Raw genomic sequence first — 16,927 nt, 5'->3', positions numbered from 1 at the left:
CCTTTGGCCCTCCAGAGGATTCGTATCCACTCTAGCCAGCAAAGTCAATGGAGAGGTATTGTGGGAGTCTTAGTGCAAACCAACTGCAGAGCTAGAGGTTGCAGCCCCCAACTTCAACAGGAACAGAGAGGTCAAGTAATGTGCGCTGGGTCCAACAGCAGGGCACAGGGCAGCTCAACAACTGGGGCACATTCACAGAGAAACCAAAATACTGATCATGAAGTGGACCACCAGCATACTCCCCTGGAAAAATAGCAACCCACTCCCACTTCTGAGACTAAGGGGCCTTATTACAGGCTCAGTGGTAAGGGTAAAAAGAAGTGGTATTTTCAATGGCTTCGATTATGGCTTGGGCATTTATAGCATGGGGTACATACAAAGTATTGTATGGGTTTTAATACACGTTATTTATCATGCAACACCAACCTGTCATTTAGGTGGTAGTTTAAACATAGAAAGGGATTACAATATCCTTTGTCTTACAGCTACCGCCATTCCTGAAATGCGGCCTTACGTATTCTGCGCCGCCTTTGCTCTTACTCTATCACCACCACCCTGTGTCTGCTGAAGAACGGAAAGGGAAATGTACCTGTCTTCCAGCTTCTGATGGTCACCTGCAAAATAGAGAGAAGAAGCAGTTAGAACATTCCCCACCTCCAAACGTCCACAACCAATCATTGATCTGCTTCTAACACACACCCCCATCTGTTGGGGTGTTGCTGCAGATCACGGCAACCGCTCAGATTTTGTCATTGGAAACTGGCCAGTATTACCCAAGTTTTCCAGTATGTTAAGTCCAATGTCTAAGGATCCATTAGTCACACATTTGAGAGCAAAAAGACAGACCAGACATTTGCAGACACCAAGGCCTGGCCAGGCCTGTAGCTCTCTACACTGCTCTGGAAGCCTTCCCACGGGGCACGTGGTGCAATGAGACCATGCGCTGGCTAGGGCCCCCCACACAGGCCTGGGAGACTTTATGGGGCACATGATGCAGTGGAGAGGCTGCCATCAATAGGACTAGACCCTGCTGAGAGGTCTCCACACTGGAAACCTTGCAATGGGGTGTAGAGTGCTATGGGAAGGTCCACACATGATCGGACCCTTCCTGCTGGTCTCTGTACAGGCTACACAACTACAAATGCAATGGGGATCACAAAGGCAGAAAAGACAGAGCAGTCACTCTAGATAGGACCAACACCTGACTAAGCTACTCAGTCAATGAGTGAACTAGGGCAATGGAGTGGTCTTTCCAAACCCCAGTGCCCACTGTAGTGCCTCAAAACAGAGGGCAGCGTGAGTCAAATATTATGAGGGCGGGAGAGTGCATTGGGCTGCCATGCAATAAGATTCAGTGTGAGAGATGGCATTGCGGAGTCTCAAGGCTGGAAGTGAGTTAGCACCCCAATGGCCTCACTCCCCACTCCTCAGTTTTCACGCCTCAAAACACTTGTGTATAGGTGCGTTATAAATGCCATATCATATCATATCAGGCTCTGTGCTCGCACCACAGTGAGGAAATCACATAGCATGGGGCCGATCTTACCTTGAATAATCCCAAACACTGCCGACACCAACAGAAGGATACCGAGGGACACCAACAGAAGGATACCGAGGGAAATCTCCATGGCTGCAAAACAATCTGCAGGAACAAACCAGCACAGAGTTAGAAAGAACAAACACACCACAGGTGGTGGGCATGAGTCTATGCCACAAACTAACGTGATCCAAGACAAGGGGTGGCACTGGGCCTGTGTGGCGGTACCTGGCTGTGCACCGATAAGGGCCTTGCAGCTCTCCCTCCCCTTAACTGTGGTGCATCTGTCTAACATGTATATTGACCAAGTTACTTTGTTATCAGCACATTTAAAATAGTAGTCTCTTGATTAGTGCTAGACACAGCAGACCCAGCACCGAAGGGGAGCAGGGAGGAGTGGATCATTGGTGTAGCTATTGTCAGAGACAAGACCTCTCAATAACTGCATATTAAGGTGATTAATAACATGGCGGATGCACGTTCTTCTGAAAGACTTCTAGTAGCTACATTAAACTACCCAATAGGTGCCTTGATACAAGTCAGTTATTATGAGTCTGAAAATTCCCTGCCCTCGCTTTTATAGTGTCTAGGTTATTTCTTTGATTTCTACTTCTACTAATTTGACACTCAAAACAAGTGTTTGGTTCTTTGTGAAACTTCACAAGTTCTTCTATTTGTCATTATAGAAAGCTGCAAGTAGGTGTCAAATACTGCCTACGAGCAATTACAGTTATCAAACAATTCATTTTGTTGTACATCTTAAGTCTTAGAAGTACAGTTGCAAAACCCAGAGGTCATTTGTAAGCTCACATTACTATGATTTCTTGTTCCAGTATTCTTCACTTCAGGATGTGGAAAGTAAAGCAACCACCGTACCTTTTTTGTTAATCGGTTTAGAACACTTTAATTATAGTCAGAATGGTTTATTATGTGAATTGTGTACTTTCTAGGGCATTTCTATTAAAGATAGTAGTGTTTAAGTTCTTGAAATTGCAATGTTACCAATTAGAGCCGAGAGGATGTTGTCGTGTACCTACATTTCAGACTCGGCTCAAATACGGACTTCTCCATTCAGCCAAAGCATGCGAGCAATCATTCGATCTCATTGTGCCTCATCTGCAATCATTGGAAGGGATTCAGTACACAAAGTACACCATTTAGCAAACTCTTCATTCATGGCTGTATACACCACAGCATTGTCCGATTGATAGAAGAGCCATGCTTGGAACACTAGCTAATCAACAAGCTTGAAATGAGGGCGCTTTGAAACTGAATTTACTTACTGTATGAGCGCCTAATGAATGCAAAATAAATAAATAAATTGGGGAGGGAGTGTGCAAGCACAGCAAGCAGCACAATACACATCATTGACACAGCCATTTAATATGTTGCTGCAATCCCAGACACAGACCTTGTCACCAGGCTTTATTTACATAAAGCAGTTTTACATTTGAGGGGATGTTTGCCAGGACTGTGCCCTGGGATGACTTTCTGAGCACCAGCACCTGCTGTTGCAGAATCAGTTAAAATGAGTCACTCTGGGCCTCATTACGACCCAGGCGGATTTCGCGGTGCTAAATGCACCGCGAAGCATGGCGGAAAGCCGCCGATAGCGCCATGGGGGTTGGCGGATTTACCGCCCCATTCCGACCTTGGCGGGGCGGTAAATCCCCAATCCCCATTCTGCCCTTCCCCATTCCCATTTTTGCCCCATAGGGTATAATGGGAGTGGGGAAGGAGTTAATTACGCCACCGTAAAATACGGTGGCGTAATTAACAACGAGGTCCCGTAGCGCCATGGTTTTCTCCGCCTGGTAAAACCAGGCGGAAAAGGCCGCCATGGCGCTACGGGAACTCGTAGTATGGCGGAGAGGTACGCCATGCACTACGCTGGCGTAAAACCCTCTCCGCCAGGGTCGTAATGAGGCCCTCTGTCTTAGTCACACAGCAAGCTACACCACTGCGCTAAGCTGGAGCTGCTGTGCTTGTAATCCTGTTTCATGAATAACAACGTGCTTGAAGGGACAGTGATGGGTGCTTATGTTGCTCTTCTAGCACACTGCTCTAGTCAGCCTACATGACATTCACCTCAAAACCACATTTCCTCATTTCACCCAAACACGGCTGTGCATTCTTTACCTGGCACATAGGTGGCAAGCTTTAAATATTGCTACACAAAGAATGACTGCATTTGCTTATTTCATTTAAATCAAGAAGAAAATAACCTACATTCAAAATGGTTCTGCAATGGTGGTTATGTCAATTGAAAACTGAAAGCTGTGCACAGTATTTCAGATGGCATTGCAATTTGTTCTTTTTCTTCATTTAAACACTACAAAGTATGAACAGCTTTGAAAAATAGCCCTGTGTGCTTCATCCCATCTGAAATACCAAAGGAAGTTAGGCAATCCATCCCAAAAACAGCTGTGGCTGACTGTTCATCCACTTAAGGAGCAAGAATCGCACAGTGTAACTGACACGGCTTTGTTTTTCTTTAATGTGAATCACTGCACTCTGAAACTCGGGAAGAAAAGAATACAGCGTTCTAGTTTTATTCTGCGTCAAAAGCAAAGAAACTCTCTGTAGTTTCTCATCTGTTTTCATGCACCAATAGTACCTGAAAACCCACTCAAGAAGGATCAATGGGAAGAGAATATTATTTGTAAATCTGCATTGGAAATAGGAAATGTAAAACTTGTACATGTGTTAATTTGTTATTTGTAAAACAAAGGAAAAATGACATTTAAAGTCAAATGACAGCTGTTGCTAGCCCAGAAATATTATTGTACCTGAGGGTGGGGAGCTGTAAAGCAATGGATACTGTGCTCTTCCCCCACAAGACTTCAAATCAGCCTGGCAGAGGAAACCAGTTTGGCAGGAGGTTTTGCCTCCCACTTTTCGCATCCACAGGTGAACTCTTTCTGCACGGACAGACATGTGCTTGGACTGAGGGTGTGATAATTACTGGTTCTACCAGACTTGCCAGCAGGACAGCCAGAAAATACAAATGAGGTGACTGGGCCCTGTGTTTGACCCAGAGGTGTGATTTCCTTCAACACCCTCTCCCAGGAAGTCCTTTGTGTAAGCTGAGCCAAGAGCAGACAATGTTGCTGGGGGTGGTGTGGGGGTTGCAGCACTGCCCTCCCATGTGAGCAACTTTCCCAATTGACACTAAAAGACTGCTGTAGTTTAAGACATTTTTCTCAGCACTCTGAATGAATAAGAATTATTCTGTTATGCTTGTTCTTATGGAAATGTTTGGTCAATAGAACAAAACCATGTGCATCTTTCTAAATCATGGTAAACTGAAATGCGGTTCTGGCTGCTCTAGAAATGGGATCAATATGAAACTTGGGGGAAATATGTGAAATGTACTTGAACATTTGTACTCATTGCCATAATTGTAAATTTTATGTATCTCATGCAAAGGGCAGAATTGTGCCAAAAAGCGATGCTACCTCACACAGAGTCGGCGATCAGCTTGACCAATTCCTTGTGACCCATTGAATCTGTACATATATATTTCATGACGGGGTTAGTGTAAATCTGATGTTTTTGATCCCTAACTCATTTTTGTCAAGAAATAGGCGTTGTGAGACAAATGAAGTCATAAATGCACACACATAAATAATGTCATTTCCCCTGAACCAGCAAGCCCAGGGAAAGCAGGGGACATTGGGAGACTGCCCTATCCCAGCATAGGGGTAAGTCCAGGGTACTTACCCCCCAGGTTGTAAACCGTTGATGTCATTCTGGCTATTTAAGGGGGAGACAGAGAAACACAAGGGACAAGCTACTGAAAAGAGAGACTCAAAAACCAGATCCAGAGGCAGCTGATTCCATTCAGGCAGAACCACCCATCCAGATCCAGGCAGAACCACTGATCCAGATCTAGACAGAACCACCAAATCCAGATCCAGGCAGAACCATCCCATCTAGGACAGCCCAGCTGTCTACAGTGACCCGACCTTGCTTAGCTATCCCGCATCACATCCAGGAGAGCCCAGCTGCCGCAGTGACAAGATCTCTTGGCCCGCTTTCCCAGTGACCTGATCCCTTACCTTGTAAGTATCACATCACCCAGTACCCAAAAACTGCATATCCCGCTCTTTTAATTTTGCATCCCATAGAAAATCCCATTGAAATTCCCATACTGCAGACCCCTCTCTTTTGCATCCTGCATCTCTTAGAAAATCCTATTGCAAATCCCACATTGCCAGTATCATCTGTTCACTTTTCCATAGACAAATATGTGTCTGTCTATGTCCGTTAGCGCATTTGTAAAAACTGGAGGGGGTGTCTGTACTTCTGCTCTCTATATGGTAGAGGAGAGGCACAGAGGACCCCAGCCAAGATTCTCTATTATTGGTATCGTGGTCGAGCAATCAAGGCCTAGCTTGTCAGGAGTTGATGCAGGCTGGTTCTTAAGTACAGTGTAGTCCCCAAGCACCCACAAAGGAATGTCCACACACTGTATTAGTTAAAACACAGTCTTTATATAATTAATATTCAAGGCTATGTACACTATCACAATAACTCAGTTTGTGCTCAGAAAATCAACAATGGCAAATATATACAGTTCTACAGTGGTACCACAAATATTATCAGATCTCTTTAAAGTGCATCAACTATATTGTCAAAATGTCACACAGATCAATAAAGAGGAAACCAGCAGTAGAGAGAGGCAGGAAAGCAAGATGGTTGAACAATTGGCAGAATACTGGTCACTACCGTAAAACACAGCTCTGTGTGGAGATCCCCTCCACCCGGGCAACCTGTAGGATAAAGATACAAGCCCAGTCCATATATTGTTCACACTAGATTTCCCAATAGTTCTACAACCCCAAAGTACCTGGCGTTATGGCGTTCCTCGACGGGGAATCAACGGCCCTTCTTGAGTGCCCTCCCTTTAAGGCAGAAGTCAGAGAACAGGGTGAACTACGACAGTGAAGTGGCAGCTTCGTTCCTAGCGGTGCTCGTTGATGGGGAAGTGTAAACGTCCTGCAATGAAGAGGCGTACGGGGTACCTCGGTGTCGATAGTTCTGGACCGCAAGGAGTTTGAAGAACTGTGGCCCAGCAAGGGCGTTGCGTCATCGGCGTCTCTGTGGTCTCTGGGTGGTGGGAAACCCACCGGCGGATGCTCCTCGGCGCGTCGACGGTCTGGCCTTCTCCAACGGGATAAAGCGGGTGGCGATGCAGACGAGAGCGTCCTCGGCTCAAATTAAGTTCTTAGACAAACGGGAGCATGGCGGCTCCGGTCGGCGACTGCAGTCATCGACAGTGGCGGGCAACAGTCCGGGCACTTCTCTTTGGGATTCTGCAGCAGTCCCCGTCCCAGGTCGGCAGCCTGTCGAAGGTCTGTCAACCAGGGAGCTTTGGCAAAGATCAGATGGTGCACGATGGTCCCTCGTAGCTCGGGAAGAGGGCACCTTACCAGGTCCTCTCTGGGGCAGTTCTTGGAGACACAGCAGCTTTCAGATTGTGAAGGAGAGCAACAGCAATTCTTCTCTTCCAGCAGGGCTTCAAGGTTAAGCTTCAGTTTCACTCCAGTTACTCTTCAGCTTCTGAACACAAATTCTAGCGGTAAGAGGCCCTCTGATATACTAGTTGATCTGCCATTCATTCTGCTGGGTCACACTCAGGCAACCAATCGGTCAGAAGGGCATTCATGCAGGCAGGCATCCAATCAGGTGCATAGTGCATTCAGGCCAGTCACTCCTCTTCAGACACTCACAAGTTATGTGTATTGTGACAAGTACCCAGCCATTCAACACTCCACACTGCATTCATATCAGTTTCGGGCAGAGCTGTCTCAGTCATTGTGTCAAACACCATATACTAAACACCCACAACACAGACTGCGTATTTGTCACACACTCCATTCACCCAGGTCCCACCCACAGGGTGTACCCTCAACATACAGTCACTGGGAAGGCTCCAGCCAGTCTGGCCTGGACTTCACAAAAACAAAGCGGTGATGGCTGGAAGGCTTAGAATGAATCTTAACCACTGGCATTGCTCTGGGCAACCCTCCAGACCACCGTTCTTCGCCTGCCAAGCCATTACATAAGGGGAAAGACCATATGCAAATCAGGCTTGGCCACACCCCAAAAGGGGCAGTCGAGCCCGAACTCCTAGGTCACATCCCTTCTGCACGAAACCACAAGCATCCCCAAACATGTTTCGACCTTGTTGGGGCTCATCAGTGAGGAGTAGCATGGGTCTCTAGGCCCAGCAGGCACGGGACCCACGTCTGGGCATACCCGTCCCACTCAGGGTGACAAAGCAAAAACAAAGAGGTGATGGCTGGAAGGCTTAGAATGAATCTTAACCACTGGCATTGTTCTGGGCAACCCTTCAGACCACCGTTCTTCGCCTGCCAAGCCATTACATAAGGGGAAAGACCATATGCAAATCAGGCATGGCCACACCCCAAAAGGGGCAGTCCAGCCCGAACTGCTAGGTCACATCCATTCTGCACAAAACCACAAGCATCCCCAAACATGTTTTGCCCTTTTTGGGGCTCATCAGTGAGGAGTAGCATGGGTCTCTAGGCCCAGCAGGCACGGGACCCATGTCTGGGCATACCGTCCCACTCGGGGTGACAAAGCAAAAACAAAGAGGTGATGGCTGGAAGGCTTAGAATGAATCTTAACCACTGGCATTGTTCTCGGCAACCCTCCAGACCACCGTTCTTCGCCTGCCAAGCCATTACATAAGGGGAAAGACCATATGCAAATCAGGCTTGGCCACACCCCAAAAGGGGCAGTCCAGCCCGTACTGCTAGGTCACATCCCTTCTGCACGAAACCACAAGCATCCCCAAACATGTTTCGCCCTTGTTGGGGCTCATCAGTGAGGAGTAGCATGGGTCTCTAGGCCCAGCAGGCACGGGACCCACGTCACAACACCATATATGGAACTTCCACCCAACAGCCGGTCAGAGGGAAGGGACAGAGTCAGGGCTTCCCAGGACTTTGGGTAAACAAGGTAACAGGCAATAGAAAGCAAGAGGCCACAGGGGGCCATCTTGTTTCCTATCAGGAATCAACTGATCCCAATGGCAGGGCCCGGGTATCCCAAAATGGAGGATACTCAGAGCACCTGTCAAATTCAGCTTGGAGCTGCCACCAGCCCATACCCTGCTCTGTGGGCCACCCACAGGTGCCCAAAAACATACACTAGGGGCACAGGGTTGTACCCAGGCCCATGGGTGCCATAAGGGTATCCCATGGGTCTGTTCACCAAACCAAAAGAGAGAGCTGCACCGCCAGGAGTCCCACATGAACTCCTGCGTGGAAAACAAGACAGAACACACTATAAAAAACAGTAAAGGACATGAAGGCCCTGTCCCTCCGATGCATTTCCAGCATCACAGTCCCCCCCCCCAGACTGAGGTTAGGGTGCCTAATCTCCCAAGAGATAGACACCCTCATTCAGACGGTCAACATACCTTCTGGAAAGGCCATCTGCATTATCGTGACTCTTCCCTGGTCTATGCTTTATGGTGAAGTCTAGCCCTTGCAGATTAATGGACCACCTGAGCAGTTTCGGGTTTTCACCCTTCATCTGCATAAGCCACTTAAGGGGCTTATGATCTGTTTGGACATTGAAGGTAGACCCTGTAAGGTAGGGCCTAAAATGCCTAAGGCTCCAAACTATACTAAAACATTCCTTTTCAACAGTAGCCCACCTAAGTTCTCTACCCTTGAGTTGTCTTCTGATGAACATGATAGGATGTTCTCTTCCTTGGTCATCTAACTGGGACAAGACAGCTCCAATTCCGGTGTCGCAGGCATCCGTCTGGACGATAAAGGGTCGGCTGTAGTCGGGCGCACACAACACAGGTGCCCTACACAGACTTTCTTTCAAGCCATCAAAGGCCCTCTGACAGTCTTCAGTCCAATTAACCTTCCTAGGTTGTTTGGGCCTCCTAGGTTGTTTGGGTGAAGTCAGAGCTGTTAGGGGTGCAGCTATGGTTCCATAGTCTGCCATGAAATTGCGATAGTACCCAGTGAGTCCCGAAAAGGCACTCACCTGGGTTTGAGTAGTGATAGTCTCCCAGTCATGTAATCCTGTACCTTACTGGGGAGAGGTTGGATTTGACCCCCTCCTACCTCATGACCAAGATACGTGACTTTCCCCTGAGCTATCTGGCACTTGGTGGCCTTGATAGTGAGGTTAGCCCTTTTCAAGGCCTGCAACACCTTATCCAGATGGGTCAAATGCTCTTCCCAGGTGGAACTGTAGACGGCAATGTCATCTAAGTAGGCCACACAGAAGGCCTCCAGCCCACTGAGAGTATGATTGACCAATCTCTGGAAGGTGGCAGGGGTATTCGTCAACCCAAAAGGCATGACCCTAAACTGGCAGAGTCCCTCTGGTGTTGAGAATGCCGTATTTTCCTTGGCATGGTCCGTCAGAGCTATTTGCCAATAGGCTGATGTAAGGTCAAAGGTGCTCACAAATTTGACAGCACCTATGGTGTCCACGAGCTCATCAGCCCTGGGCAATGGGTGTGCATCAGTTTTGGTGACGGTATTGACTCCTTGGTAGTCCACAGAGATCCTCAAATCCTTGGTACCTGCCTGGGAACTTGTCTAGGGGATAAGGACCACTGGACTGGACCAGGGAGTGGTTGAGTGTTCAATAACACCCAGATCCAACATCTTGGTGACCTCAGCCTGGATGTGCTTCTTAACTGTATCTGAGATACGGTAGCACCTGCTTTTGACAGGCCCACTGTCACCAGTGTCAATTTTGTGCCTACACCACGGTGTAAGGCCTGGTGGCAGGGAAAACAGAGAGGCATACTGCTGGAGCAAAGCCCTACAGGCCCTCTGCTGCTCTGTTGTCAGATCTGGAGAGACATGTACTCCCTTCACTGAGCCATCCTGAGGGTTGCTATGCAGCAAATCAGGAAGGGGCTCACTCTCATCCTCTTCTTGCTCTGAAGTTAGCAAGAGACATGAGACTTCTGCTCACCTGTGGAAAGGCTTGAGCCTGTTATGGAATACATGGAATACCTGAGGGGCTACTCCAGGGACATCCATGTCAACCGGTTAATTGACTTCGCTGGCCTTGAGATTTGCTGTTGCCTGACCCATCATCTGTGTCATCCTCCATCTGAGGCCTAACACATAGTCCCACACTTGCTTGGCAGGACCTGCAGGGGTGGCTTCCAAACCCTCTCTGATCAAGGCAAGGGGCCCCATCACGGGATGTCCAAAGAGTAACTCAAAGGGGCTGAAACCAACACCCTCTGAGGTACCTCTCTGTAAGCAAACCGCAGGCATGGCAGGAGGAGATCCCACTTCCTCCTTATAGACTCTTCCAAAGCACCTAGCATGCCCTTGAGAGTTTTATTAAATCTCTCAACCAGACCATTGGTCTGGGGATGGTAAGCGGTGGAGAACTTGCAGGTTACCCCGCACTCTTTCCACATGGTCTTCATGTAACTAGACATGAAGTTGGATCCTCTGTCAGAGACAACCTCCTTAGGGAATCCAACATGGGTGAAAATGCCCAGGAGGGCCCTGGCAACCACCTTGGCAGTAATAGTCCGAAGGGGTATAGCCTCAGGGTACCTGGTGGCATGATCGACCAAGACCAGGATGAACCGATGTCCACTTCAAGTGAGAGGGTCAAGGAGACCGACAATGTCGATGCCCACCCTCTCAAACAGTGTGCCAACCACTGGCAATGGTTGCAATGGGGCAATGACACTGCCTCCAGTCTTGCCAGACAACTGACAAGCTGGGCAGGTCCTGCAGTGGGACCCCACCTCTACTCCCATCCGAGGCCAGTAGAAATGGACAGAGAGCCTCTGCTTAGTCTTGTTGGTCCCAAGATGACCAGCCAAGGGCACCTCATGTGCCAACTGCAGCAGGAAGGGCCTGTAAACCTGGGGTACCACCAACCTCTTGAGGGCACCAGGTTCAGGCTTAGTGGGCTCACTAACAAGGAGCTCATCCTCCCAATAAATCTGGAATGTCTTAGGCACTTCTCTGTGTGCCTGGGACAGGGCCTGTTTCCTCAGACCCTCGAGAGATAGTGGCACTCTCTCTGTCCCTTACAGAAGTCTGCCCGTGAGGGTACCCCTTCAGCTAAAAGCATCGAAGGTCGGGATAATCCGCCGGGTTGAGAACCTCTCCGACAGGAGAGTCTTCTGGCTCTTCTCCCACAGGAGTTGAGACAGGTTTTACCACTGGATCCAGCCCATCCGGAGCATGGATCCCAATGGGTGCTGTAGGAACAGCAGGAAGAGCAGGGGCTCCCTCCACAGAGGTGGCCTTCTTGCTCTTCCGTTTCCTTCGTGCCTTGGGTTTCCCCATCGGCGAGGGTACCGGGCTTGCAGCCGGACCCTGTGTGACCTGCGATCGGGTGACCGCCACAGCAGTAATGGGTAGACCATCCGTGATCATCCCCAACTCGACCAAATTGTTTCCTAACAAAATGTTCGCAGGCACGTTGTCCTGAACCAGGACCGGAAGCTTTGCTGTCTTGTCTCCAATCGTAAGGTTGACTAAGGCTACAGGCGATAATTTGGGAGGCCCACCAGCTAACCTGGTGGTTCTCAGAGGAGCACCTACATAGTCCTCTGGCTTGAGCAGGGTCCTGTCCACCACTGTCATGCTTGCCCCAGTGTCTCTCAAACCAGTACAAGGCTGGCCATTCAAGAGGACACTTCTCAAAAACCTACGAGTGATCTGTGGGATAGTCGCCAGTACTTCTGCGTAGTGGTCCCAGGCCCCAAGGGACACTAAGGAAATCTCTACGGGAGCACCGAAGGTGATCCCAGTAGAGGAGGGGAGGACAGTGGCCTCCACCTCAGGTACGGAGTAGGGGTAGGTCAGGCTGATAGCCTGGACTCCAAGTGCCTTACCCTTACACTTGGGGGTCACCCCTTCGGCGGTCCAGAGCCCCGCAAACACCCAACAAGTGCCGGGAGTATGGGGTACAGTACTGGAACCACTGGAACCCTGCTTTGCAGCAGGCGGACCACTACTCTTACTCCCACCCACAACAGACTTATCCCCACTAGGCTTTTGGGTCTTAGGAGAGGAAGGTTTTGGTTTACCCGACTGTGACTGCTTTTGGGAGTCCTCAGCTTTCTGAGAGGTCCCCTTTTCTTTGTCCTTGTTCTTCCCACTGGAGTCCTTAGGGGACACCCGGTGGGAGAGCCACTTGTCAGTCAACCTAGCCAGTTTAAAGGGGTCCAAAATGTTCTGGTCAGCAACATACTGACGCAGCTCTGGTGAACAGGCTTCCGAAAAATGCTCATAAAACAAAAGGTGGGACAATTCCACAAACGTTTTCACCTTGTAACTATAAATCCACCGATCATGTGCACATCACTCACCCAGTCAATCCAAGACACATTCTCTCGTTTCTTAAACTCCCTGAACCTTTTAAGGTATTGGGTAGGCGTCTTGCCACACTTGGCAATTAAAGCAGACTTCATGGACCCCTTTCTTCCACACTTAGTTTCAGAATACAGTCATATCCAGTCTGAGGCACTCTGCTTAACAAACACTTAGCCCAATCTCTCTTATCAACATCATGAACTGCACAAGCCATCTCAAACGCTCCAATCCATTGGAGGATATCAGAACCCTCTGCATACACACCAACCAAATCCTTCATAAACTTGGTTGCTGGGGACCTGACACTCTCAACTGGTTTAGCTGAAGTCTCCACACAAGCTTTCGCTAACTGGATTCGCTGACTTTCAGTGTCCTTGTCTTTGAGTTCAAGATCCCTATTCTTGAATATCCCTATTCTTGAGTTCCACTTGCTGTGCCAACTCCTCTTTCATAAGCTCTGCATCTATTTCCATCTTGCGATATTTAAAGGCCAATCCTTAACTCAAGCTCCAAGGAAGTGCTGGGGTTTTGAACAGAGGCAGCAGGAATAGTGGCATTCCTCGAATCAGATTCGGCGACAACCCTCGGGGTAGAGTCCTCATTGGTTGCATGCCCCCTTCAAGAGCTTCACAATCAGTCTGGTAGTCCACCAGGGCAGCTATCAGCTCAGCCCTAGACTTATCCACAAAGTCTAACTCCCTGGCTTCACAAGCACTCTGGAGAGAGAGCCTCTAAGCTCATCCGGGTCAATTTACCATTTGCAATAGATTCCAATCTTGTACACAACTAAACCTCAATTTAATAAAGTGCAGATATTTTTTAAGTGGCATGGTTATACACTGATACTTAAAACCATAATCATCCCACCGCTGCCACCAGTGTAAAGACTGGAGGGGGGTGTCTGTACTCTTGCTCTCTATATGGTAGAGGAGAGGCACAGAGGACCCCAGCCAAGATGCTCTATTATTGGTATCGTGGTCAAGCAGTCAAGGCCTAGCTTCTCAGGAGGTGATGCAGACTGGTTCTTAAGTACAGCGTAGTCCCCAAGCCCCCACAAAGGAATGTCCACACACTGTATTAGTTAAAACACAGTCTTTACATAATATTCAAGGTTATGTACACTATCACAATAACTCACTTTGTGCTCAGAAAATCAACAATGGTAAATATATACAGTTCTACAGTGGTACCACAAATATTATCAGATCTCTTTAAAGTGCATCAACTATATTGTCAAAATGTCACACAGATCAATAAAGAGGAAACCAGCAGTAGAGAGAGGCAGGAAAGCAAGATGGTTGAACAATTGGCAGAATACTGGTCACTACTGTAAAACACAGCTCTGTGTGGAGATCCCCCCGCCTGGGCAACCTGTAAGATAAGGATACAAGCCCAGTCCATATATTGTTCACACTAGACTTCCCAATAGTTCTGCAACCCCAAAGTACCTGGCGTTGTAGCGTTCCTCGGCGGGGAATCAACAGCCCTTCTTGAGTGCCCTCCCTTTAAGGCAGAAGTCACGGGTCATCGAACGTCCGACGGAGAACAGGGTGAGCTACGACGGTGAAGTGGCAGCTTCGTTCCTAGCGGTGCTCGTTGACGGGGAAGCGTAAACGTCCTACAAGGAAGAGGCGTGCGGGGCACCTCGGTGTCAATAGGTCTGGACCGCAAAGAATTTGAAGAACTGTGGCCCAGCAAGGGTGTCGAGTCATCGGCGTCTCTGTGGTCTTAGGGTGGCGGGAAGCCCACCGGCGGATGCTCCGCGGCGCGTCGACGGTTGGGCCTTCTCCAGCGGGATAAAGCGGGCAGCGATGCCGACGAGAGCGTCCTTGACTCAAATTAAGTTCTTAGGCACACGGGAGCATGGTGGCTCCGGTCCACGACAGCAGTCGTCGACAGTGGCGGACAACAGTCCGGGCGCTTCTCCTTGGGATTCTGCAGCAGTCCCCATCTCGGGTCGGTAGCCTGTCGAAGGTCTGTCTGCCAGGGAGGTTTGGCAAAGATCAGCTGTTGCACGATGGTCCTTTGTAGCTCAGGAAGAGGGCGCCTTACCAGGTCCTCTTTGGGTCAGGTCTTGGAGACACAGCAGCTTTCAGATTGTGAAGGAGAGCAACAGCAATTCTTCTCTTCCAGCAAGGCTTCAAGGTTAAGCTTCAGTTTCACTCCAGTTACTCTTCAGCTTCTGAACACGAATTCTAGAAGTGAGAGGCCCCCAGATATACTAGTTGATCTCCCATTCATTTGGCTGGGTTACACTCAGGTAACCAATCAGTCAGAAGGGCATTCATGCAGGTAGGCATCCAATCAGGTGCATAGTGCATTGAGGCCATTCACTCCTCTCCAGATACTCACAACAAGTTATGTGTATTGGGACAAGTACCCAGCCATTCAACACGCCACACTGCATTCATACCAGTTTCGGGCAGGGCTGCCTCAGTCATTGTGTCAAACACCAGATACTAGACACCCACAACACAGAATGCATATTCGTCACACACTCCATTCACCCAGGTCCCACCCACAGGGTGTACCCACAGCATACAGTCACTGGGAAGGCTCCAGCCAGTCTGGCCTGAACTTCACAACAACACCATATATGGAACTTCCACCCAACAGCCGGTCAGGGGGAAGGGACAGAGTCAGGGCTTCCCAGGACTTTGGTAAAAACAAGGTAACAGGCAATAGAAAGCAAGAGGCCACGGGGGCCATCTTGTTTCCTATCAGGAATCACCTAATCCCAATGGCAGGGCCAAGGTATAACAAAATGGAGGATACGCAGAGCACCTGTCAAATTCAGCATGGAGCTGCCACCAGCCCATACCCTGCTCTGTGGGCTACCAAAACATAAACATACACTAGGGGCAAAGGGTTGTACCTCCACCCATGGATGCCATAAGGGTATCCCATGGGTCTGTTCACCAAACCAAAAGAGAGAGCTGCACCGCCAGGAGTCCCACGTGAACTCCTGCACGGAAAACACGACAGAACACACAATATAAAGCAGTAAAGGACAAGGATACGGAGGCCCTGTCCCTCCGATGCATTTCCAGCATCACAGCATTCCTTTTCTATTTCTTTCAGTTATCTGTGTAAGTCCCTAGTATCATTTGAAGTAAATCAATTAATTGCCCGATTAAAGATTCACGTTCATTATTGTTGCCATTTGAAACCAACAATGTTGTCAAGTGTTTTTTACTAACTATAGTCATTAAAACATAGTCTCAACAGAAATAGGAATGCGGACCAATAGATGGTTAGACTGTGGTGTTTGACAGGCAGGTTCAACAGTTCAGTGGTGACTTTTACTACATTTATCCATCACTTAACTATAAGAAGGAGCACTTACGTTCAGTTTTCTGTGAACAGACGGTCAAAATGTTGCACTGGCGACCTATAAATTCAGAGGAAATTGATCATCAGCATGATGTGTCCAAAGAAGCCGTTGAAGTTTCAATTCCAGACACAATTTACACTTTGATATTTCTATATCAAATATCAATCAACCATCTGTAGTGGCTACATCACCCACAATGAGCCAATGGGAGTTGCAGCTGCAAACACAAATATTTTGACAGTCTGGGGAGCATCACTAGGAGAGGCAGCAGTGTGTTGTGGGGTTGTGCGTACCTTCCCGGCGTGGCGCAGTAATGCTAGAAAATATTTGGGTCCTGGTACTTCTTTACAAATGAAGCACTGCCTTGAGGTCTGGCCTCCCAATCCACCGCTTCCTTTTGTTTTTTCTTTGTCCTCGGATTTTCCACTGATGACCATCGGCCGCCCTGCTTAATGCAGGCATCATTACTTTAAATGCTTGGGCGGCGTGGTCCTGCTACTGAGGACTCAGCTCCCACAGAGCTCTGGGCACAATTATGCTAGACACCCGGAAGCTGCAGCAACTTCCTGTCACCAGCGCTCCACAATCCACTGCACTGCAACACAGAAGATGCTGTGGATCCCTATTTTAGAATGAGCATGACCTGGCTGCTCTTGCACATCCTGAGCCAGTGGCTCTCATGGCCCCGGC

At 48.7% G+C, this 16,927-nt stretch overlaps 1 protein-coding gene across 1 annotated transcript in view; it reads right to left on the bottom strand.

The window, feature by feature from the left end:
• The window catches only part of LOC138498424 (uncharacterized), a 298,003-nt gene extending 281,329 nt beyond the window's left edge, over positions 1-16,674 (bottom strand). The window contains exons 1-4 of the mRNA XM_069622181.1: positions 16,587-16,674; positions 16,250-16,294; positions 1,547-1,642; positions 590-614 (exon numbers count right to left, since the gene is read on the bottom strand). Coding sequence (XP_069478282.1) covers positions 590-614; positions 1,547-1,642; positions 16,250-16,294; positions 16,587-16,674 — 254 coding nt within the window. The remainder of the gene's footprint in view (positions 1-589; positions 615-1,546; positions 1,643-16,249; positions 16,295-16,586) is intronic.
• Positions 16,675-16,927: the final 253 nt, after the last annotated feature.

The sequence above is a fragment of the Ambystoma mexicanum genome, chromosome 5q, assembly GCF_040938575.1.
Source record: "Ambystoma mexicanum isolate Mex_15411 chromosome 5q, UKY_AmexF1_1, whole genome shotgun sequence".
Classification (NCBI taxonomy): domain Eukaryota; kingdom Metazoa; phylum Chordata; class Amphibia; order Caudata; family Ambystomatidae; genus Ambystoma; species Ambystoma mexicanum.
Note: the sequence above shows the minus strand (reverse complement) of the source record. Positions and strands in the feature narration are given on the sequence as shown.